This window comes from Ovis canadensis, chromosome 2, assembly GCF_042477335.2.
Source record: "Ovis canadensis isolate MfBH-ARS-UI-01 breed Bighorn chromosome 2, ARS-UI_OviCan_v2, whole genome shotgun sequence".
NCBI classification, from domain to species: domain Eukaryota; kingdom Metazoa; phylum Chordata; class Mammalia; order Artiodactyla; family Bovidae; genus Ovis; species Ovis canadensis.
Window position 1 is genome coordinate 203,990,358 of NC_091246.1, and position 26,673 is coordinate 204,017,030.

At 40.3% G+C, this 26,673-nt stretch overlaps 1 protein-coding gene across 2 annotated transcripts in view; it reads right to left on the reverse strand.

Annotated features, from left to right (window-relative positions):
- HECW2 (HECT, C2 and WW domain containing E3 ubiquitin protein ligase 2) overlaps positions 1-26,673 on the reverse strand; it is a 452,870-nt gene that overhangs the window by 158,082 nt on the left and 268,115 nt on the right. For both annotated transcript variants that reach the window (XM_069577904.1, XM_069577905.1), the window contains one exon: positions 6,334-6,441. In XM_069577904.1, coding sequence (XP_069434005.1) covers positions 6,334-6,441 — 108 coding nt within the window. The remainder of the gene's footprint in view (positions 1-6,333; positions 6,442-26,673) is intronic.

Sequence of the window (26,673 nt, forward strand, 5' to 3'; positions counted from 1 at the left end):
TTAAAAATCTTCTAGACATGTTTATTTATAAAGTTATGAAAATGAGTTTTAACAGCCTCTAAGTGCTGATAAGACAAAGAAGCCCTCTTATTTTCAAAATTTTACCAGCTTCCATAAATACAAATGAAAATGTCCCCCAGAGCAAGGACATCTCAACTCCATGTCCCCCACAGATGGAAGGGTGATCACTGTCCAAAGATGACACTATGTACTTGTTGGGAGTGGTTGGGAAAGCGGAAAGAACTTAAACCTGTTCCCAAGTAAAGGAGTTTCTGTAATCATGCCATGATGATATTGCATTTTAAAGCAATCATTCTACCATTTGTCTAAAGAAAGAATATACTTCTGAGTTTATATATAAATGAAGTATTTTAGAAAGATCAGGTAAAACTGGTAAAAGTGGTTGTCTTCGGGAAGGGGAAATTGGTAACTGGGGCATGAAGTTGGGAGAGATTACTTTCATTTTTTGTCTTTTTAACATTATACTCTTTTCATCTGTTATCTTTTCAAAACTTATTTTTTGAAAAAATCTCAACTCAGCTACATTAACTCTAGGCATTAGTATAAGATTCCATTTCAAGCTTTCTTTGAAAAAAATGTTCTACAGGCCACTTTCTGCAAGAAATGATTTTGTTTCAAAGACTAGGATCTTTGAAACATCATCTACCACATTAAATACCTTCAATAATTCCTTAGCTAGTAATTAATAGCTTGCTCCGTTTTAGAAAACCTGGATTTCTCTCAAGTTTTAGAAGCTGACTATTTTGAACCATAAAGACGGATGGAAATGTCATTCATTTAGTCATTTCTACCTCATTAAAATGGAATAATTTTTAAAAATCAAGCTAATTCAGAAAACAAGAGTTTAACCACTGCCTTTGTCCTTTTAATAAAGTCTTAATATTATTATTTCTATTGATAGGCTCTTTTATTCAGAGGCCACAAATTGAAAAAGAGTAAACACATTCCAATTCTCATGCTTTTATAGTTCTAGTGACGTACTCACTTGGTTATGTTACAGCATCATCGCCTTTAATGGGAGCAAATGCAGCCAGAAGGCTTCCCTCATGGCTCAACAGTAAAGACGCCCTGGAGAAGGAAATGACAACCCACTCCAGTACTCCTGCCTGGGAAATCCTATGGACAGAGGAGTCTGGCAGGTCACAGTCCACGGGGTCACAAAAGAGTCAGACCAGACTTAGTGACTAAGCAACAGCAGCAGCCTGAAAGAACCAGGGCTTCCCCTGCTCAAGCTCAGAAAAACAGTCTTGAATATCAAAGCCAGACTGCATCAGTGAAATGCGGCACATCCTAACAGGATGAGAGAAGTCACTGGAACTGAAACATAAAGTATGTGCGTAGAGCATGAAAAGAGCCAAAATCTCTCTAAGGGGTGAAGAGGCCCTTCTGATGTTGGTTGAAAAGACTTAGCAAAGGAGTAAGTTATCGCAGGGGCTCCGACAACACAAATAAAGAGGCTCTCCCCTTTCCCCTCACCCATGAAAAAGCCACCCACAAAGGTTCTGTTTCAAACTTTAATGCCAATCAGATGTGAGGCTGTCACTTACACAAGCCATATGCATCCATACTGCACAGCTTCCTAATCCTATCTACTTCCCAGGGCTGAGACAGATAAGATATGTGAAAATATTAGATAACTTATACAAATAACAATGTTCTGTTATCATTAATGATCACAAAGCAGTTCAGTTCAGTACACAGCAGTGTAGTTGCCTATTTCTAAGCTTATACTGATCCAGGATTTAGTGAGTTCTTCAATGGTGCCTGGCAAAAAAGTTGGACTTAACCAAATACTTCATGAGGGCTGGGGACATAATGAACAAATAAATGGAAGGGATGAAGGAAGGACAAAAAGCAGGTCTGAATGAATGAATGACCAAAGTCTATGAAAGACTACACAGAATAAAATAGATGTTTTAAAATGCCAAGACAATTTTTGAAACCTCTTCAGTTCAGTTCAGTCACTCAGTCGTGGCTGACTGTTTGCAACCCCATGAATCGCAGCACGCCAGGCCTCCCTGTCCATCACCAACTCCCGGAGTTCACTCAAAATCACATTCATCAAGTCGGTAATGCCATCCAGCTATCTCATCCTCTGTCATCCCCTTTTCCTCCTGCCCCCAATCCCTCCCAGCATCAGAGTCTTTTCCAATGAGTCAACTCTTTGCATGAGGTGGCCAAAGTACTGGAATTTCAGCTTTAGCATCATTCCTTCCAAAGAACACCCAGGACTGATCTCCTTTAGAATGGACTGGTTGGATCTCCTTGCAATCCAAGGGACTCTCACGAGTCTTCTCCAACATCACAGTTCAAAAGCATCAATTCTTCAGCACTCAGCTTTCTTCACAGTCCAACCCTCACATCCATACATGACTACTGGAAAAACTATAGCCTTCACTAGATGGACCTTTGTTGGCAAAGTAATGCCTCTGCTTTTGAATACGCTGTCTAGGTTGGTCATAACTTTCCTTCCAAGGAGTAAGCGTCTTTTAATTTCATGGCTGCAATCACCATCTGCAGTGATTTGGAGCACAAAAAAATGAAGTCTGACACTGTTTCCACTGTCTTCCCATCTATTTGCCTTTTAGATGTCAAAACTCAAGAATATACATTGCACAGGTGATCCATTCATTTTCCATGAGCATAACCTCATTTGAGAAATTTTGACAGTGACAAGTGAGTGCACATGAAGCTGATCCTCCTCTCCAATGTCTAGGAAGGTCATTTACCTAAAATTAAATCTGTCTTTGTCCTTCAAATTCATCCCAGTGGGCCCTGTAAGTCTGGGTCACCTGCCTCCTCTGGAGGTTTATCCAGATAAACAAAAGCCATCTTTACTTTCAGAAACAGCCTAAATGTGCTCAAATCCAGGTTTGCCCACAAACTTAAGTCAATTTTCAGAGAATTTTACCTTACTTGGACTTCTGATTAGCTAAAGATAAATATTCTTTCTGAAGATGAAAGCAAAAGTTTTTAACGTCATAAGTTTTCAAGATCAGAGGTTGAAAACATAGATGTGGTTAACCCATTCCCCAATCCCAATTTTTTTTTTTTACATTTCATACCATTATCTCCAGAGATTCACGCAAAACTTCATTATGCTGGGAAGTCCCCTTAGATTTGCTCAAGCCAGACATGGAATAAAAAAATTAAAAAATGATGTCTAGAAGACAGGGACTACACTTCTAAGCACTGATATAAATACCACCTGAGATTTTTACATTGAATGGATTTCAAAGGGATAGAAACATGTCCTGGGGGAGACCCCATTCTGATGAATGAAGATAAACTTTCTTACTTTCTGCACTTCCAAAACTTTCTGTACTTCCTATTCACTTTCACTTTAACTTATACAGCTTTACTCAGTCCTTACAAAGGTATTAATGAATATTTCCAGTTTCACAATCATGCTGCACAATACCCTCACTGTGTGAAGAATTAACATGGAAATGCTAAAGTAGAGGAGAAAACCAAAAGCATTCCCAATTCCTAACTTCAATGTCAAGCCCACTTCTGCTGAACATTAACAATGAGATGTAAAGAAAGACATTTGTCAAGACAGAGATGCTCACTATATCCTAATCAGCCAGGACATTACAAATCTCTAATTCACACTTCATGGAGAAAGAAAATCAATCATGGTAAGTGAGATATTTTGTAAATGGGTTTTTTTTTTTTTTAACTCATAATGTTCCAAATTACAGCAGCATGTGGTACTGACCTCTTCCCAGGTGTTCACATGAGCCCCATAATGTGAATCTGCACACTCCATCAAAAGGCAATCATTCCTAGAAGTCTTCAGCATTAGAGCAAACAGGAAGGCTTTCCCTGAAGTTCAATTGGCAATATTCTCAGTTGATCAGCCTCTTAAACCCAGGGATCTTTTCAAAGGAGGAATCACATTGAAAGTAAAGCCAGCTACTTCCCATTCCATTTTTTACCGTATTCTTTTTATCACTTATGCTTCTCATTACTTAGAGACAGCAGCTGGACCAGTGTCAGAAAGTAAAGATGAGAAACAGGCAATAAAAACAAATCGCCCATAATGTCACCTCTCAGATACAACCATTGTTCACATTTTGGTGAATCTCCGAGACTTTTTTGTACATGTTGTATTAGCTAGGAGAGGATGAGATGGTTGGATGGTATCACAGATGCAATGGACATGAGTTTTGTAGCCTCCGGGAGTTGTTGATGGACAGGGAAGCCTGGTGTGCTGCAGTCCATGGAGTTGCAAAGAGTCGGACATGACTGAGCAACTGAACTAATGCTTTATATATCTGCTTCCCGCTCCCCTCACTTACTGTTACATAATGAACATTTTCTCTTAACAACCACATTACACGTACGGTTTAAAGACAAACCAGAAATTGAACTCTGAAGAAAAAGACACTCCTTTCAGGGCACAAGTGGGATTAGAGATAGCTATGAAATGCTGACTTACCAGTAAAATGGTCAAACAAATTATCTGATGTCTTTAATGGTAATTCAAAAATAATAGCTGTTAATATTTTAAATGACTTTTTATATTACAGAAGTTTTACATGCTTCAAAACAGATATGCTTACAGCAGGTTTCCATTTTTAATCAAACTGAGACCCAACTAGTCCATCCTAAAGGAAATCAGTCCTGAATATTCACTGGAAGGACTGATTCTGAAGTTGAATACTTTGGCCACCTGATGCAAATAACTGACTCATTGGAAAAGACCCTGATGCTGGGAAAGATTGAAGGCAGGAGGAGAAGGGGACAACAGAGGATGGGATGGTTGGATGGCATCACTGACTAAATGGACATGATTTTGAGTAAGCTCTGGGAGTTGGTGATGGACAGGGAAGCCTGGCCTGCTGCAGTCCATGAGGTCACAAAGAGTCAGACATGACTGAGCAACTTAACTGAAATGAGCTACCATTCTTAAGTACCAGTATCTCTGGTACTATATTCTCTCTCTTTCTTGTATTAAATTCCATATAGAAAACTTAATTCTTACTATGGAGTTAAACAGCTCAGAAACATTTTAAAGAGCTCAGTTTTTTCTCTACTGCAGAAAAATAAATTCTGTATATGTAGAAGTTAACTTGGACAGACCAGTAAATCATTTATATGTATACATGTGTCTATGTATATATATATAAAACTATATAGAAGTACTGCATGTAGGATGTGTTTATAAATAAATATAACATCAAATCAACTGGGTAATGGTTATTTGCAGCCAATCTCTGATCTCTAGTAAATGACCTCTATGGTAATGTGCCCCATCTCATCTACACTTGGAAAGACCAAGACCCAAAAGCAAAACTTATTCTTCTGTTGGGAAAAATAATAGTGAAGTATCCTAGAGGCAAATAAAATTCTTAAATTAACTGAAGTCTTGAATTATCCTTTCTGCCCTTTGGAATTAATATAGTATTAATTATAAATGAAGAACAAGGGTATATAAAATGTGTACCATATTAAAATACTCACAGAATTTATTTTGCATTTCTCTGATAATGAGTGATGTTGAGAATCTTTTCATGTGTTTGTTAGCCATCTGTATGTCTTCTTTGGAGATATGTCTGTTAAGCTGTTTGGCCCAGTGTTTGATTGGGTCGTTTATTTTTCTGGAATTGAGCTGCAGGAGTTGCTTGTATATTTTTGAGATTAGTTGTTTGTCAGTTGCTTCATTTGCTATTATTTTCTCCCATTCTGAAGGCTGTTTTTTCACCTTGCTTATAGTTTCCTTGTTGTGCAGAAGCTTTTAATTTTAATTAGGTCCCATTTGTTTATTTTTGTTTTTATTTCCAGTATTCTGGGAGGTGGGTCATAGAGGATCCTGCTGTGATTTATGTCAGAGAGTGTTTTGTCTATGTTCTCCCCTAGGAGTTTTATAGTTTCTGGTCTTACATTTAGATCTTTAATCCATTTTGAGTTTATTTTGGTGTATGGTGTTAGAAAGTGTTCTAGTTTCATTCTTTTACAAGTGGTTGACCACTTTTCCCAGCACCACTTGTTAAAGAGATTGTCTTTTCTCTCTTGTATATTCTTGCCGCCTTTGTCAAAGATACAGGATTTATATACCATACATTCATCAGATATATGTTATACACACACACCTAGAGACATACATACACTTTTTTCAAATCATGGTAACATTCTCTAATGAATATTTACCAAAAGAATATATTTTACAGTTTGGGGTGACATGGCATACATTTATAAATAAGAATCAAAAAAACTTTTACAATAAAATTCATAAAAGCCTTCATAGATTTCTGCATATTTCTGAAATGTTCAAATACAAACTTATGTTAACACTTAGGTACTTACGCTCCATGAAATAGGGCCCAGGCTCAATTCTCCATACAATTTGTCCTTTTTGTGTTCCAGTCACACCCCTGTTTTTAGAATCCCAGAAGTTGGCTGGAGAATTCTCATCTGGAAAAACCAAATAAACACTTTTTAAGCTTCTAATTATAACTTCTTTGTCTTTCCTTAGCTCAAAGATGTAGTATGATTTCTAAACTAAATGGAAAAAAGTGAAGAGGGAAATATTAATGAACGCTATTGTTAATGACGGTTGATTATTTAAGATGGCAGAGTAGAAGAACATGAGCTCATCTTCTCCTGCGAGAACTCAAAAATTACAACTCACTGGTGAACAATCACCAACAGGAGAATGTTGGATACCACCAAAAAAATATATCCCACATCCAAGGGCAAAGGAGAAGCCCAAGCAAAATGGTAGGAGGGGTGAAACTGCATTTAGAATCAAACCCCATACGTGATAGAAATGCTCAGAGAACTCAAACTAAAATCTTGTGCATACCAGGAGACCCCACAGAGACTGAGCCAGACCTGTCGTTGAGTGTTTGAGTGTCTCCTGTGGAGCTAAGGGTCAGCAGTGCATTATAGGGTACTGGAATGCAAAAGTAGGAAATCAAGAGATACCTGGAGTAACAGGCAAGAGGTACCTGGAGTAACAGGCAAATCTGGCCTTGAAGTACAGAATGAAGCAGGACAAAGGCTAACAGAGTTTTGCTAAGAGAACGCACTGGTCTTAACAAACACCCTCTTCCAACACCCTCTTCCAACAATACAAGAGAAGACTCTATACATGGACATTACTAGATGGTCAATACCAAAATCATATTGATTATATTCTTTGCAGGCAAAGATAGAGAAGCTCTATACAGTTCAGAGAAAACAAGACCGGGAGCTGACAGTGGCTCAGATCATGAACTCCTTATTGCCAAATTCAAATGTAAATTGAAGAAGGTAGGAAAAATCACTAGACCATTCAGTTATGACCTAAATCAAATCCCTTACAATTTGACAGTGGAAGTGACAAACAGATTCAATGGATTAGATCTGATAACAGAGTGCCTGATGAACTATGGACAGAGGTTCATGACATTGCACAGGAGACAGTGATGAAGGCCATCCCCAAGGGAAAAAAAAATGCAAAGAGGCAAAATGGTTGTCTGAGGAGGCCTTACAAAGAGCTGAGAAAAGAAAAGAAGCTAAAGGCAAAGGAGAAAAGGAAAGCTATTCCCATGTGAATGCAGAGTTCCAAAGAACAGCAAGAAGAGATAAGAAAGCCTTCCTCAGCGATCAATGCAAAGAAATAGAGGTAAACAATAGAATGGGAAAGACTAGAGATCTCTTCAAGAAAATTAGAGCTACCAAGGGAACATTCCATGCAAAGATGGGCACAATAAAGGACAGAAATATTATGGTCCTAACAGAAGCAGAACATATTAAGAAGAGGTGGCAAGAATACACAGAAGAACTATACAAAAAAGATCTTTAAGACCCAGATAATCACAATGGTAGGATCACTCACCTAGAGCCAGATATCCTGGAATGTGAAGTCAAGTGGGCCTTAGGAAGCATTACTACGAACAAAGCTAGTGGAAGTGATGGAATTCCAGTTGAGCTATTTCAAATCCTAAAAGATGATGCTGTGAATGTGCCACACTCAATATGCCAACAAATTTGGAAAGCTCAGCAGTGGCCACAAGACTGCAAAAGGTCAGTTTTCATTCCAATCCCAAAGAAATGCAAGGCCAAAGAATGTTCAAACTACCGCACAACTGCACTCATCTCACACTCTAGCAAAGGAATGCTCAAATCCTCCAAGCCAGGCATCAACAGTACGTGAAACTTGAACTTCCAGATATTCAAGCTGGACTTAGAAAAAGCAGAGGAACCAGAGATCAAATTGCCAACATCCATTGCATCATCAAAAAAGCAAGAGAGTTCCAGAAAAATATCTACCTCTGCTTTATTGACTACGCCAAAGCCTTTGACTGTGTGGATCACAACAAACTGTGGAAAATTCTGAAAGAGATGGGAATACCAGACAACCTGACCTGCCTCCTGAGAAATCTGTATGCAGGTCAAGAAGTAACACTTAGAACTGGTCATGGAACAAGAGACTGGTTCCAAATCAGGAAAGGAGTATCAAGGCTGTATATTGTCACTCTGCTTATTTAACTTCTATGCAGAGTACATCATAAGAAACGCTGGGCTGGATGAAGCACAAGCTGGAATCAAGATTGTCAAGAGAAATACCAATAATCTCAGATATGCAGATGATACCACCCTTATGGCAGAAAGCAAAGAAGAATGAAAGAGCCTCTTGATAGAAGTGAAAAAGGAGGGTGAAAAAGCTGTCTTAAATCTCAACATTCAGAAAACTTAGATCATGGCATCCGGTCTCATCACTTCATGGCAAGCAGATAGGGAAACAATGGAAACAGTGACAGACCTTGTGTTTTTTTAGGTTCCAAAATCACTACAGATGGTGACTGCAGCCATGAAATTAAAAGATTCTTGGTCCTTGGAAGAAAATCTATGAGCAGCCTAGACAGCATATTAAAAAGCAGAGACATTACTTTGCCAACAAAGGACCATCGAGTCAAAGCTATTGTTTTCCCAGTAGTCATGTATGCATGTGAGAGTTGAACTATAAAGAAAGCTAGCACCGAAGAACTGATACTTTTGAACTGTGATGTTGGAGAAGACTCTTGAGAGTCCCTTGGATTGCAAGGAGATCCAATCAGTCAATCCTAAAGGAAATCAGTCATGAATATTCATTGGAAGGACTGATGGTGGAGCTGAAACTCCAATATTCTGGCCAACTGACACAAAGGACTGACTCATGGAAAAGTCTCTAATGCTGGACAAGATTGAAAGCAGGAGGAAAAGCAGATGACAAAGGATGAGATGTTTCGATGGCATCACCGACTAGATGGACGTGAGTATGAGTGAGCTCCAGAGTTGGTGATGGCAGAGAAGCCTGGCGTGCTGCAGTTCATGGGGTCACAAAGAGTAGGACACAACTGAGTGACTGAAATGAACTGATTCATAATGACTTACTTAACGACTTGCATCAGATTTTATATTTTTGGGCTTCAAAATCACTGCAGATGGTGATTGCAGCCATGAAATTAAAAGACGCTTACTCCTTGGAAGGAAAGTTATGACCAACCTAGATAGCGTATTCAAAAGCAGAGGCATTACTTTGCCAACAAAGGTCCATCTAGTGAAGGCTATGGTTTTTCTAGTAGTCATGTATGGATGTGAGAGTTGCACTGTGAAGAAGGCTGAGCACCGAAGAATTAATGCTTTTGAACTGTGGTGTTGGAGAAGACTCTTGAGAGTCCCTTGGACTGCAAGGAGATCCAACCAGTCCATTCTAAAGGAGATCAGTCCTGGGTGTTCTTTGGAAGGGATGATGCTAAAGCTGAAATTCCAGTACTTTGGCCACCTCATGTGAAGAGTTGACTCATTGGAAAAGACTCTGATGCTGGGAGGGATTGAAGGCAGGAGGAAAAGGGGATGACAGAGGATGAGATGGCTGGATCGCATCACTGACTCAATGGCCATGAGTTTGAGTGAACTCCAGGAGTTGGTGATGGACAGGGAGGTCTGGCGTGCTGCTGTTCATGGGGTCACAAAGAGTCGGACATGACTGAGCAACTGAACTGAACTGAACTGAACTGAATGACTTGCATTTACTAGAGAGAACTAGGGAGAAGAGTGGGCAGGTGGAAAGTAAATGTCATGTCTGGGCTTAGCCAGTTTGATCACTAAAGTGCCAAAAGACAAATCTACAAAGAACAAAGAGTATGACTGTTCATCAACCAGCAATGAGATGACACATAAAAAGAGACTGGGTGAGCTCCTGTCCTTTGTAAAAATATATGTAAATAAATAAAGAGCTAAGCTGATAGAACATAAGAGAATCAAGATGGGGTTAAGAGAGGGGATATTAAGCTAGGAAACTGAGTCAAGACACAGCACAGGTTTGCCATGGATAGTGTTCAGGAAATACCAAGCAAGTCAGCACGATGGCTGAGATAATTGTTCACAATGGTCAGCAGTGGGTTACCTTGACACAACATATAAGAAGGAAAGAGGAAGAAGGACAGAAAGGACAGATCCAAAGAACAGGCCTGAAAGCAGTATCCTCTCTAAGCTCTCTGACTTCATGGCACTAAGAAAATGGTCCTATTTGTAGGATACACTGGGGTACATGAAAGAGGCATTGACCACGTAAGTTGACAGCAGGGGTGCTCTGGCTGCCCCAGGCTCTGCCCCACCATGAAGGCAGAAGGGATTCATGTTCTTTAACTTGCTCACCTCACACTAGGCTGAAGCTCGGCCCTAAGGTCCTGGAATAGGAAATGAAACTAAGGATGTGACAAAGGGACCATTCAGAGTTTTACAGGTACACAAGTGTGTGTGCAGAGACACTGGCTCTTAAAGTTAGATACACCTCATTTTCATCCCCAAACCTCTTTCCTAGGAGGGAAGATTAGGCATGCACTTTAACTGAGAGCTGGAATTAAGCAGACAGGGTGAAGTCAGTGATCCACTAAAACAGGAAAGGTAGAAAACAGGTTCAAAGTCCAAGGGAATAGTCCTGAGAATAAAAACCTCAATTCTTGAGAGCATAAAAGAAACAGAAGGTGGTCCACATGAGGGGTCGGATAATCCAGCTCTGAGGGATTTCTGTCTGTGGTTTCCCTTGGAGTCCACTGGTTTTAATGTCCAGTGTCTCACTGACATTGAGACATCAAAGAGGTCTGGGAGGAGTGGTCCTTTCTGCTGTCTGTAATCAAAACAGCATAAGTCAAAGATTCTTTATAGTGAAAGGCCAAGAAGCAGTGTCACCTCCTCTAAGAAAAACAACACAAGGCAATCCATTCCATTCCATCACAGAAATATAATCACACTGACATTTTAAAATATAAATGTATTTATTTTAATTGGAGGCTAATTACTTTATAATATTGTATTGGTTTTGCTATACATCAACATAAATCTGCCACGGGTGTACACATGTTCCCCATCCAGAACCCCCCTCCCATCTCCCTCCCCATCCCATCCCTCTGGGTCATCCCAGTTCACCAGCCCCGAGCATCCTGTATCATGCATCAAACCTGGACTGGTGATTCATTTCACATATGATATTATACATGTTTCAATGCCATTCTCCCAAATCATCCCATCCTCGCCCTCTCCCAGAGTTCAAGACTGTTCTATACATTTGTCTCTCTTTTGCTGTCTCATATACAGGGTTATCATTACCATCTTTCTAAACTCCATATATATGTGTTGGTATACTGTATTGGTGCTTTTCTTTCTGACTTACTTCACTCTGTATAATAGGCTCCAGTTTCATCCACCTCATTAGAACTGATTCAAATGTATTCTTTTTAATGGCTGAGTAATACTCCATTGTGCATATATACCACAGCTTTCTTATCCATTCTTCTGCTGATGGACATCTAGGTTGCTTCCATGTTCCGGCTATTGTAAACAGTGCTGCGATGAACAATGGGGTACAGGTGTCTCTTTCAATTCTGATTTCCTCGGTGTGTATGCCCAGCAGTGGGATTGCTGGGTCATATGGCAGTTCTATTTCCAGTTTTTTAAGGAATCTCCATACTGTTCTCCATAGTGGCTGTACTAGTTTGCATTCCCACCAACAGTGTAAGAGGGTTCCCTTTTCTCCACACTCTCTCCAGCAATTATTGCTTGTAGACTTTTGGATAGCAGCCTTTCTGACTGGCATGAAATGGTACCTCACTGTGGTTTTGATTCGCATTTCTCTGATAATGAGTGATGTTGAGCATCTTTTCATGTGTTTGTTAGCCATCTGTATGTCTTCTTTGGAGACATGTCTGTTTAGTTCTTTGGCCCATTTTTTGACTGGGTCACTTATTTTTCTGGAATTGAACTGCAGGAGTTGCTTGTATATTTTTGAGATTAATTCTTTGTCAGTTGCTTCATTTGCAATTATTTTCTCCCATTCTGAAGGCTGTCTTTTCACCTTGTTTATAGTTTCCTTTGTTGTGCAGAAGCTTTTAATTTTAATTAGGCACTCAAGTATCACCTAAAACTGGATTTGAAAGATGACATGAGGCTCCTCGGGGCAGATGCTGCTCACTGCCTCTCCCTTGAGCCTCTTCCTTGTCAACTGAACCCCAATTCTGTCAAAGGTAACAATGTACACAGTTAAAATAGTTTCCCTTAAATTCAGCTAAGGGTGGCATGTGGCCAGTGCATGTGGGTTGAATTCTACTGGGTCGGACTTCTGGGGGAGCTATAATTATTAAGATTGATAAGAGGACACTCAATAATCTTTTTGCTCTCCCCCTCCAACCTCCTCTCTCCTTAGATGAGAGCCACAAGCTAAGGATGACAGAGAAAGAAGCTAGAAACATCCATGATGATACTTTGAACCCTGAATGGCCCTCAGACGTCTTGCTACTGAGGCAAAAATAAATTCCTAGTTATTTAAGCCCCTGTGGTTGGGTTTCTGTTACTTGTGGCCAAACACAATTCCTAACAGACACAATTACCATCCTGAAAGTCATTCAGTGATTTAGACCCATGAGGCCTGACTTGAACCAGAATCACTGAGACTGCATCACTTCTCCAGTTTAGACAACAAAGGTAGCTTCTTCTCTAAAACATACTTTAATGGGCAAAGTTGCTTGCATAGGAACAGAGACTCTCATGTTTTCACAAACAGATGTGTTGTGCTAGCTGTTGGTCACATGGAAGGCTTCAGAAAGCTGGACCCTGAGAGGAGCAGAACACACGCCCAGAGAGTAGAAGGTGTCCATCCCACTGTTCAAAATGCCAGACAGCGACGCACATGAGAAATTTTCTGAAAACACTGTTGTGTCAGTTTCCTCTTGAGGCCTCAGGAAAGACAGGCAATAACAAAACTCATTTTAGGATCACAATGATAAAATGCAACTTTCACAAAATTATACTTCTTAAAGTGTGACCTCACCGTAAGAGGGTTGGCACTTCTACTATTACTAAATGTTTTCACCCCAAGCCATCAGTTAAGCCAAACCAAGTACACACTTCTGACATATCAACCCTAGGGAGACGGAGGGCTGAAGAGCAGAAACAGAGGGGAGGGTGGGGGTAATGAGATGAGAATTATCATAAGAGGACTCATCGCCACACAGAAGTGATTCCTGGGGCTTGACACAAGCCTTTACATGTTCCCTGGAGGAGAATCGTGTCAGAGAACCAGTACCAGCATCTCCTGTTCCAAGAAGAGCCACTAGTAACTTTGTCTTTGCCTATTATTATTCACTTCGAGGTAGAAATACTGCACTGCGTGATATCCTCCCTTGGTCTCAGAAGCCAGAAATTAGGGAGAACGAGTTACAGGCGCTGCCTCCTCAGACCCTTAACCAAGAAAGAGACCTAGAGTAAGTCGTTCAAATCACCTACCAGCTCATGGGGTTAGCATAAACCAAATATCTCTGACTTTAGCTCCTATCATTGGTTTATAGGCAATGTGGACAACTCCATTTGGTTAAATTTATGATATTTAAAGAAATAAAGGCCAGTCTCTGGAAGCAAGATGTTGAAAATGTACCGTGATCATTCAGACTCATAGGGAACTCAAACATCCCATATATGATGAGAAATGAATCAGAATTAGGAAGAAAAGGCCCAGAGCAGATGCTTGATGGGTCTGCTCTTTTTTTTTTTAAGCCCCAAATGTTACAGTGAGAAACAATCCTGTAAACCTTCATGGGGAAGGTCTTATTCCCCACCACGCATAGTGTCTGTCACGTAGAAGTTACCCAAGTTGGTTAATATTCTGGCTATTCTACATGGAAATTTTTCTCTGATGAGATTATACTTCTGATAATTAATCATCCCCAACAGTAGCACTCTTGTCACAGAATGACAGTTACTCTTAACTAAAGATATAAAACTCCTAGAAATAAGCCAGTGTAGGGTCACAGAGTAGGGTCACAGGATTTTACAGTAGTGTTCACAACCTCCACGGCTCCAGCTCCCTCTGCCACAAGACAGCAGAGCTCTGGCCAGCCTTGGCGGCACCATTCTAAAAACTAAATAGAATGACTCATCCTTTGTCTTTGTTTCAAGAACACTGATTTTAATTTGTCCTTCAGACTAAAACTTTTTAAAGTAGGTAAACACCTTCAATTAGGTTGCAATCCGTTCTCACCTAGCCAAAGAACATCTTCTTAGGGACTGTGTTTCTCTACTCAGATCTACTTTTCATGGATATCTGAGGACAGAATATTTTTTCCTAGATTGTGTAACTTGTTTTTCTTTACCCTCATTTAACATCTATTTTAGGCAATTCAATCTTTCTTAAATGCCCCTACTCCAAAGAAGAAAAATAATTAAGTATAAAATACTATACCAAAGAAAGGGTTCTAAATTTCTTAGATGTATCATATACACATAATATATGCATCTATTTCTTCCATTAATTCAATGAAGATTCTGATAGATCAAATAAATGTCATTGCTCTTTAAAGTCAATTATCAACTGTTTTGTTTTTGCTTGGCCACTTCCCTTCCCCATTTCTCTTAAGAACTGTGCAGATCTGTCCCACAGATATCTGAGGATATCTGTCCTCATATCCTCTAATTTCTACCCTATGACTTAGAGCATAGAACCGTCTGTTCTATGACATCCAGAACATGGACAATAAGAGGCCCAATCTCCCTGGTTTCTCCATCTCCCTACTGTCATCTTTTCTGGTACCCATATCTATTTCTTGCCTTCTTGCCCAGAGTTCTAAGCAATAATGGTGGTGCCCTTGACTCAAACACTTCTATCAGCACCTTCTCTCACTTTGACCATTAGATTATTCCTCCTAACCTAGAAACACATCAGCCTCCATGAGGTGTATTTTCCTGCTTTTGCTCCTTGACCACTGCCTTCCTTGCTGCTTTTCTCATTTCATTCTTATTTTCCTTCCTACCAAGATTAAAGTGTCTATGACAATTACAATGGAGTTTATATTCTTGGAGTGTATATTCCATATATTTAGGTAACTTTCTAGCTGGAATATAATCATAAAAACATTAAACATTAAACATTGGATATGTTTAATGCATGTACCTAAATATCTTCTCTAAATGTAATTTTGTTTGGCAGAGTTTATATAAAGCTTGTCCACTCACAGCTCTTACATATTCTTTGTTATCTTATAAATCTACTTGGTAGTACATTTTCTCTAAATATAAAGGCATAGTGCACACCCCAAAAGCCCTAAAATCCTTCTAATAAAATTTTCATACCTCTTTGTGAATATTGTGGGATCATATTCAAGAAAACTCTTGAAAATATTTATTCTTGCCTTATTTTAGCAATCCATGATACTTTCCCAACTGATTTCACTTAGTGTTTTTTAAAATTACAGTTAGCTCTTTAACAAAGGAAGAGCCAGAGATCAAATTGCCAACATCCGTTCAAAACATCCGTTTGCCAACATCCGTTTTGATCCGATCATCAAAAAAGCAAGAGAGTTCCAGAAAAACATCTATTTCTGCTTTAGTGACTATGCCAAAGCCTTTGACTGTGTGGATCACAATAAACTGTGGAAAATTCTGAAAGAGATGGGGATACCAGACCACCTGACCTGCCGCTTGAGAAACCTGTATGCAGGTGAGGAAGCAACAGTTAGAATTGGACATTACAACAGACTTGTTCTAAACAGGAAAAGGAGTACGTCAAGGCTGTATATTGTCACCCTGCTTATTTAACTTACATGCACAGTACATCATGAGAAACACTGGCCTGGAGGAAGCACAGGCTGGAATCAAGATTGCCAGAATATCCATAAGCTCAGATATGCAGATGACACCACCCTTATGGCAGAAAGTGAAGAACTAAAGAGCCTCTTGATGAAAGTGAAAGAGGAGAGTGAAAAAGCTGGCTTAAAACTCAACATTCAGAAAACTAAGATCATGGCATCTGGTCCCATCACTTCATGGCAAAGAGATGGGGAAACAGTGGAAACAGTGGCTGACTTTATTTTGGGGGCTCCAAAAACACTGTAGATGGTGACTGCAGCCATGAAATTAAAAGACACTTACTCCTTGGAAGGAAATTTATGACCAACCTAGACAGCACATTGAAAAGCAGAGACATTACTTAGCCAACAAAGGCCCATCTAGTCAAGGCTATGGTTTTTCCAGTGGTCATGTATGAATGTGAGAGTTGGACTGTGAAGAAAGCTGAGTGCTGAAGAATTGATGGTTTTGAACTGTGGTGTTGGAGAAGACTCTTAAGAGTCCCTTGGATTGCAAGGAGATCCAACCAGTCCATCCTAAAGGAAATCAGTCCTGAATATTCATTGGAAGGACTGATGCTGAAGCTGAAACTCCAAAACTTTGGCCACCTGATGTGAAGAGCTGACTCATTAGAGAAGACCCTGATGCTGGGAAAGATTGAGGGCAGGAGAAGGGGATGACAGAGGATGAGATGGTAGGATGGCATCACCAACTCAATGGACATGGGTTTGGGTGAACTCCGGGAGTTGGTGATGGACAGGGAGGTCTGGTGTGCTGCGGTTCATGGGGTCACAAAGAGTCGGACACAACTGAGCGACTGAACTGGAACTACAACAAAAGCAGGGGTTAGGCAAACTGTCCCTCTCTGCAGTCAAAAACTCAACCTGTAGTCAGCTCTCTGCATATTCAATGGGTTCCTCCTTATCCACAGGTAGTTTCACATCCACAGATTCAACCATCCATGGATCGTGTGGAACTGCAGTATTTACTGAAAAAAAATCGAGTATTAGTAGACCTGAGTAATTGAAACCCATATTGTTCAAAGATCAGCTGTACTCTTTAGGGCTACTCCTGTTAATTTTGTTTTTAATACTAGAAGTACTTATGTTAAGTCTGTTTCTCCAAGGGAAAAACAAAGTATTTGGGCCCGGGAATAAAGGAGCAGGCGTATATGATTACACTACACAAAACTAATTCTCTTTTTTATTAGAGTACAGTAGCTCAGAGAACATTCTCAGATTTTGTTAATTAGATGAGATACAGTCTCTTTCCCTTAATGAAAACCACATAATTTTACCTTGTCTTAAACAAAATCTCTATATAAGCTAATTTACCAACATCTCCTACACATTTGCTTCCCAAGCGGCTCAGTGGTAAAGAACCCACCTGCCAATGCAGGAGCCACGGGCGACGTGGGTTCAAGCCCTGGGTTGGAAAGATCCCCAGAGGAGGAAATGGTAACCCACTCCAGTATTCTTGCCTGGAAAATGCTGTGGACAGAGGAGTCTGGCAGGCTACAGTCCATGCGGTTGCAGAGTCGGACATGACCGAGCATGCCTGCACCTTTCCCTTCAGCTAACTGATCCTCCAGGGCGATTGCCTAACTCCATTGCTCACAATGAATACCCTGGGATCCTCCAAAACACAGGTTTCTAGTTAGTAGGTTTGAGTCAGGTTTCAGGAATCTGAATTTTAGTAAACACCTCATTCAGTTGTTTCTGATACAGTGCTACAAAAATACCTCACGTGGAAAAAACTTGTTCCATGGTAATCTCCAGGGAAACTGAGCAATCACATCTGCCATGCACATCTCATTAATCACCTTCCTCTCATTTGTCAGGTTATTCCTTCCTCTTTTCTTTCCTTCCTTCACTTGAATGGTTTCTACTGACCGACTACTATGAAAGCCAACACCCCATCTCCTGCCATAAGGAGATGGCAGTGTAGTAGGAAAAGACTGGCATGTAAGGTATAAGGCAATACTAAAACTGCTGGGATAGAGGTGTGCATACTTTACAAAGTATTAAAGGAGAACCAGAGAGGAATGATCAGCATTCCCCGTGACTGTGTATAATGAATATGGGGCTGGTCTCTCAAGCTTGAAACATCTTTGGGAGATGAATATGGAGCTATACTTTTGGAGATCTACACATTTAAGCCAGTCATTAAGGTATTTCAATCCATTTCTCCTTTTCTTCCTTGGAAAGGAAGGTTAATTATATTAAATTACTATATGATTGCAAAGATTAATTTTAAAAAATAAATTTTAATGCCACTAAGACCTAAAATAACATAAGCATAAAGTCTTTCATGCACCAAACTCTTCCTTCCCCATAATATTTCACACAGAGAGATCAGTGTGAAAGTAATATTTTAAAGATAAATTTTTTCTGTATGATTTTTGGATTCCAGAAAATGTGCTATGAATAGGTTTTGAAGATAATAAAAATATATATAGGCGATATGACCAAACATATCAAACATATCCAAACATAATTTGGATTTGAAAATGTTTCTCTGTCTATATTAATATTTCTAAAACCTCCATATAGTACTGGAGATAAAACAGAATAAGAAAAGTATTCAAAGTCCTCACACTTCTATCAGCCAATCTAGGGGGATTGAAAAAAGATGAGAAATTTTGTGAGAAAGATGCCATGTGACAGACTGTGCCAGAGATGAACAATGATGCTGACAAGTTTTCTTTTGCTCTAAAGCAATTGCTCCCTGTATTTTCTCATAAAATGTCATAAACATCTAAATTGATGTAAAATTACTTTAGGATACAAATTGAATATCCCTACATCCTGAGATAAGATCATAAAGGAGCCTCAATTTATTCTAGCTACACTCAGAAATTAGATGCCTTGTGTAGGATTTGGGATTTAGAAAGCAATCCTAAGCTATTAATATAACTTGAAACAAAATGACCATTCTAGACCTGGGCAAAAACACAGCTTCACAGGGCCTGTGTGACTGTTAAAACTCTACAGATTTACCTGCAATTGCTAGGCAAGTTATGTGAGAGAAAAACTCTGATAATGACTGAGATTTGAACTAAACTGCAGGGAAGGGGTGACTCTACCACTGATGGTACCAAAGAGAGCACCAATCTTATTAAGTGCTATGAGAATTCCCTAACAAACTGCCTCATGAATCGGCACACTTTACATCTGTTTTTAACCCAATGTCCCTAGATTCCCAATTCTGTATACTAACACCCTCTCGGGGGGGGGGGGGGAGATAAAAAAGAGTGTGTATATCAGACATATTTAGAGATTGCAATGATGATACCATGTTATCAAATGAGAATGTCCCCACTGGTGACTATGGCTTTGGAACCACTTGAATGGCATTTTTCTTAGAGAGACCAGAAAGTTTTGCTGATTATAATGTGTTGGAGATGAGAGAAAAAGACAGTAGCACATTACAGGACAGAAAAAGCAACAGGGGCTGAGAAGATACGCTTGCAAGAGGGAAAGGTCTGCCCTTGGGGATGTTTGCACTGAAGTCCGTGTCTCACTGCCTGCAAGGAAACAAGGGAGCATTTGGCGTGGGGATAGGGGAGTGGAGTGGGGTACATATACTGATTCAATGCCATACACACCCACAGTATGAGAGAGGTGTGTTACTGTTGTCTCTATAGGAGGCCTCACCAGGAGTAGTAGAGCTCAATCCAAATTCCATGTTTCAGTAGATCCATGCTGGGTGACATAATTTATAACCAAGTCCTAAACCATACCCCTGAGGTCTCCTCAACATTCAGACCTCCATACATGCTGGGCAGAGGCTGGAGGCCCTGCTAAGCAACATCCTATATAAAATACCTGATCCTAAACTAGTCAGTTAAACCCTCATTTTGATAAGGAAGGAGTGAGGGAACCACCAACAGATCAGTGAGAAGAAATATTTGGACTCATTTCAGTAAATACCTCCCAAGAGTTTCAGTCAGAGAGGGTTTATAGAAGAATTCATTTTAAACACAGGCATCCCAGGTGGCGCAGTGGTTAAAGACTCGCCTTCCAATGCAGGACACACAGGAGACACAGGTTCGATCCCTGGGTGAGGAAGATCCCCTGGAGAAGGAAATGGCAACCCACTCCAGTATTCTTGCCTGGAGAATCCCATGGACAGGGGAGCCTGGCGGGCTACAGTCCATGGGATCGCAAAGAGTCGGACACGCATGCCTGCATTATGTCTACATGTGAAAAAAGGATCCCTATTTCTTTCAGAGTAAAATTCAAAGTTTTTACAGAGGTGAACAGTGTCCTACAGGACCTGGCAGCCCCGGTCTCCACCTCTCAAAAAATTACAGCTCTGAGTTCATCTTTCCCTACTCTGCCCCTGTACCCACTCTATCCACTCCAGGCACAATGGACTCCCTGACAGTGAGGGGGATCCGAGTACACCATGCCAAAATAGGCCACTTTGAGCTGAAAGTAATTAGTTTTCTGCTCTCTTCTTTAAATCTAAAAGCAAGACCCAAATTTTCATCTCTAAAGTCTCCCTCTTCCATACTAGAAAGAGTAAAATAACTCAATCACTACTAACCGAAAGAGAAGGAACTAGCTTCAGTCTGCATAACAAGCCTTCCTAAAAAATACTACTGGAAGATATCTTCCAGTAGTTCCCCCTATATATTTACCTTCCCACAATTTACCACCCTTAAAAGCCAACCCCTAGTCTCTGTCTAGTTGCTGCTGCTGCTGCTGCTAAGTCGCTTCAGTGGTGTCCAACTCTATGTGACCCCATAGATGGCAGCCCACCAGGCTCCCCTGTCCCTGGGATTCTCCAGGCAAGAACACTGGAGTGGGTTGCCATTTCCCTCTCCAATGCATGAAAGTGAAAAGTGAAAGCGAAGTCGCTCAGTCTAGTTACTTCTCCACAATTTATTGCCCTTTGTTAAAGTAGCATACAAGCCCAAGTTCAATCACTCTTTCTGGTCTTCATATACAAGAAGGCATCATGTAAGTAGAAATAAAAATTTTAACAGTTATTAAAATTTGTATATCCTTTCTCCTCTTAATCTGTCTTCTGTCAGTCTAATCTGCAGGCCTGGTAGCCAAACCTAAGAGAATAGAGGAAAGTTGTTTTCCTCCTCTACAATATCCTCGAAGTTCTGTTCAGGATTCTGCCTCAGGATCTATTTGTCTGAAACTTTCCCCCATATATCCATTTGGATCAGTCCTCTCCTTAAATCTTTTTTTTTTTTTTTTTTGCTTGCACATAACCATCTCAATGAAATCTACCCTGACTGCCTCTAGCATTCCTGGAGTATCTTATCCTACTCAATTTCCTTTCCAAAACCCTATCACTATCTAAAACACTATATAATCTATATATTTGTAATATTGTCTTTTTCTCCAAGAGGTAAACCCCAAGAGGTCAAGAACTTTTGTCTATTCTGTACGCTGATGTATATTAAGTAACTGGAACAATATCTGGCACATAATAGGTGCTCATATTTAGTTAAATATGAGATGTCTTCATATATTCTTTTAATTATGATGATATAGCATTAAGTGAATATCAGTATTATACTGTTAAAACATACAAAGGAGGAAATAAAATTCTCAGCAAGGGATGCATAAAACCTTTTTTAAAGAGATAACCAAGGACAATATTGCTTAGTTCTATTACACTAACTTAACAAGATCAATTTGCTTAAACTCTCAATCTTTATAACAATAATTTTGTATTAATTCAATCACACTGATACACCTAGTTGACATTCAACTCTGTTTATATCTTACAGTCTGTCACACCAATGCACAAAAAGATGAATTAGCCTTCCTCAGAACACATGCAATTTCTTGCAAAGGTCTTTGAAACATATCAAACAAGATTTTTTCCTGATGAAGACTTTCAGAGCATTTCTAAATTAAAATTTATCTTTTTCCTCAGCTGAATCTTTTCCTATAGGAAACTCAAATTCCTTGATAATATATCAGATGAAAAAAATCACTAAAAGTTTCAGTTCAGTTCAGTCGCTCAGCCGTGTCCAACTCTTTGTGACCCCATGAATCGCAGCACGCCAGGCCTCCCTGTCCATCACCATCTCCCGGAGTTCACTCAGACTCACATCCATTGAGTCCGTGATGCCATCCAGCCATCTCATCTGCGGTCGTCCCCTTCTCCTACTGCCCTCAATCCCTCCCAGCATCAGAGTCTTTTCCAATGAGTCAACTCTTTGCATGAGGTGCCCAAAATACTGGAGTTTCAGCTTCAGCATCATTCCTTCCAAAGAAATCCCAGGACTGATCGCCTTCAGAATGGACTGGTTGGATCTCCTTACAGTCCAAGGGACTCTCAAGAGTCTTCTCCAACACCACAGTTCAAAAGCATCAATTCTTCGGCGCTCAGTCCAACTTCACAGTCCAACTCTCACATCCATACATGACCACAGGAAAAACCATAGCCTTGACTAGACGGACCTTAGTTGGCAAAGTAATGTCCCTGCTTTTGAATATGCTATCTAGGTTGGTCATAACTTTTCTTCCAAGGAGTAAGCATCTTTTAATTTCATGTCTGCAGTCACCATCTGCGGTGATTTTGGAGCCCAAAAAATCAAAGTCTGACACTGTTTCCACTGTTTCCCCATCTATTTCCCATGAAGTGATGGGACCGGATGCCATGATCTTCGTTTTCTGAATGTTGAGCTTTAAGCCAACTTTTTCACTCTCCTCTTTTACTTACATCAAATACTCTATTTTATTTGGCTATTATAAAAATTTATAATAAATATCATTGTTAAAAAAGAATATGCAATTTGTAATAGTTTTAGTCAATTTCATGTTAGAAATATAAGCAGGAATTAGGCACTCTGTGGGGCTTCCCTAGTGGCTCAGAGGTTAAAGCATCTGCCTGCAATGTGGGAGACCTGGGTTCGATCCCTGGGTCAGGAAGATTCCCTGGAGAAGGAAATGGCAACCCACTCCAGTATTCTTGCCTGGAGAATCCCACGGACGGAGGAGCCCGGTGGGCTACAGTCCACAGGGTCACAAAGAGTTGGACACGACTGAGTGACTTTACTTTCACTTCACTTTCACTTTAGGCACTCTGTAAAATTTGAGACTTAAAAATGAAGTATACACTGCTGTCAGTACATAATTTTCCCCAACAGTTTGCATGGCTATATTTCCTGCAGCAATTATACTTTTACAATGAGAATGTAAGCCTAAACTCCTTTAAAGGGTCAAGCATGGTCAGCATATGGTATCTTGGTAAACACCTTGGCACAAGATCCACTTTAGGAATATTATGTAACAATGATACTGAAATACCACAATCCCCTTCCTGGTACTAAAGTTGCCAGGTTAAAGCAAGACTTCCTATTATTAAAGAACTTTCATGAGAAATAGTAGGTAAATTATATTTTTCTAAAGGTCCGTAATTAGAGGCAAGATGATGACAGGCTAACAAAAGTTAGAAGGGAGACTTTAAGGTCTAAAAACAGAAAGAAAACAATTACAGAAGTGATGGTGGAAATGAAATTCAAAATTAATTCAACACATATTTACTGAAAGAAAGCTGAGCACTAAAGAATTAATGCTTTTGAACTGTGGTGTGGGAGAAGAGTCTTGAGAGTCCCTTGGACTACAAGGAGATCCAACCAGTCCATCCTAAAGATCAGCCCTGGGTGTTCATTGGAAGGACTGATGTTGAAGCTGAAACTCCAATACTTTGGCCACCTGGTGCGGAGAGCTGACTCATTTGAAAAGACCCTGATGCTGGGAATGACTGAGGGCCAGAGGAGAAGGGGACAACAGAGGATGAGATGGTTGTATGGCATCACTGACTCAATGGACGTGGGTTTGGGTGGACTCCGGGAGTTGGTGATGGACAGGGAGGCCTGGTATGCTGTGGTTGATGGGGTTGCAAAGAGTTGGACACAACTGAGCTACTGAACTGAACTGATATCTACTGAGCAAACCCTTTCTGGCAGGCCGTATTCTAAGTGACAGGGATTTGAGGGGGAATAGGAGAGTCAAAGTCCCTGTCCTTGTGGAGACTGGTCCAGTGGGGAAAGAGATGAATAATCAAACACAAAATAATGTGCATGCCAGACAGTTTAGTAGATATAATGTGAAGTCAGGTGGTGGTAACATGACTTAAAGAAATACAGCTAGGGAGCAGGAGGGGAGTGAGGTTGGTGGAAGAATACTATTTTCCATAGGCTGTTGAGGGAAACATTTGAACAGGGCCATGAATGAAGTGAGAATGTTTTCAACTGGGAAATTTGCAACAAAGGAAAATCCAAGCACCCTGAAACAAGACAAGCCCTCCATGTTCCCAGGAACAATAAAGCGATGCAGAGTGAATGATGAGGCAGAGAGTAGGAGAAGATGAGATAGAAGAGGTAGGCAGGGCCAGCTTGCAGACATGAACAGTAATAAACACTAGAGAGCTTACCTTGCACTGGGCACTGTTCTACTGTGTTGCCTTATTAACTCATTGCAACCTCTAACAATCCTTTGAGGTATCATTATGAGATTTTTAACAATAGGGAAACTAAGGAATCAAATCCCTTATGATTATACAGTGGAAGTGGCAAATAGATTTAAGGGTCTAGATTTTATGGATAGAGTGCCTGATGAACTATGGAATGAGGTTCGTGACACTGTACAGGAGACAGGGATCAAAACCATCCCCATGGAAAAGAAATGCAAACAAGCAAAATGGCTGTCTGAAGAGGCCTTACAAATAGCTGTGAAAAGAAGAGAGGCAAAAAGCAAAGGAGAAAAGGAAAGATATAAGCATCTGAATGCAGAGTTCCAAAGAATAGCAAGGAGAGATAAGAAAGCCTTCTTCAGGGATCAATGCAAACAAATAGAGGAAAACAACAGAATGGGAAAGACTTGAGATCTCTTCAAGAAAAGTAGAGATAACAAGGGAACATTTCATGCAAAGATGGGCTTGATAAAAGACAGAAATGGTCTGGACCTAACAGAAGCAGAAGATATTAAGAAGAGATGGCAGGAATACACAGAAGAACTGTACAAAAAAGATCTTCATGACCCAGATAATCATGATGTTGTGATCACTCATGTAGAGCCAGACAACCTGGAATGTGAAGTCAAGTGGGCCTTAGAAAGCATCACTACAAATAAAGCTAGTGGAGGTGATGGAATTCCAGTTGAGCTATTTCAAATCCTGAAAGATGATGCTGTGAGAGTGCTGCCCTCAATATGCCAGCAAGTTTGGAAAACTCAGCAGTGGCCACAGGACTGCAAAAGGTCAGTTTTCATTCCAATTCCAAAGAAAGGCAATGCCAAAGAATGCTCAAACTACTGCACAATTGCACTCATCTCACATGCCAGTAAAGTAATGCTCAAAATTCTCCAAGCCAGGCTTCAGCAATACATGAACCGTGAACTCCCTGATGATCAAGCTGGTTTTAGAAAAGGCAGAGGAATCAGAGATCAAACGGCCAACATCCGCTGGATCATGGAAAAAGCAAGAGAGTTCCAGAAAAACATCTATTTATGCTTTATTGACTATGCTAAAGCCTTTGACTGTGTGGATCACAAGAAACTGCGGAAAATTCTGAAAGAAATGGGAATACCAGACCACCTAACCTGCCTCTAAAGAAATCTGTATGCAGGCCAGGAAGCAACAGTTAGAACTGGACATGGAACAACAGACTGGTTCCAAATAGGAAAAGGAGTACATCAAGGCTGTATATTGTCACCCTGCTTATTTAACTTCTATGCAGAGTACATCATGAGAAACGCTGGACTGGAAGAAACACAAGCTGGAATCAAGATTGCCAGGAGAAATATTAATAACCTCAGATATGCAGATGACACCACCCTTACGGCAGAAAGTGAAGAGGAGCTAAAAAGCCTCTTGATGTTAGTGAAAGAGGAGAGTGAAAAAGTTGGCTTAAAGCTCAACATTCAGAAAACAAAGATCATGGCATCCGGTCCCATCACTTCATGGGAAATAGATGGAGAAACAGTGGAAACAGTGTCAGACTTTAATTTTTTGGGCTCCAAAATCACTGCAGATGGTGACTGCAGCCATGAAATTAAAAGACGCTTACTCCTTGGAAGAAAAGTTATGACCAACCTAGATAGTATATTCAAAAGCAGAGACATTACTTTGCCAACTAATGTCCGCCTAGTCAAGGCTATGGTTTTTCCTGTGGTCATGTATGGATGTGAGAGTTGGACTGTGAAGAAGGATTAGCGCTGAAGAATTGATGCATTTGAACTGTAGTGTTGGAAAAGACTCTTGAGGGTCCCTTGGACTGCAAGGAGATCCAACCAGTCCATTCTGAAGGCGATCAGTCCTGGGATTTCTTTGGAAGGAATGATGCTAAAGCTGAAGCTCCAATACTTTAGCCACCTCATGCAAAGAGTTGACTCATTGGAAAAGACTCTGATGCTGGGAGAGATTGGGGGCAGGAGGAGAAGGGGATGACAGAGGATGAGATGGCTGGATGGCATCACGGACTCAATGGACGTGAGTCTGAGTGAATTCCGGGAGATGGTGACGAACAGGGAGGCCTGGCGTGCTGTGATTCATGGGGTCGCAAAGAGTCGGACACGACTGAGCGAC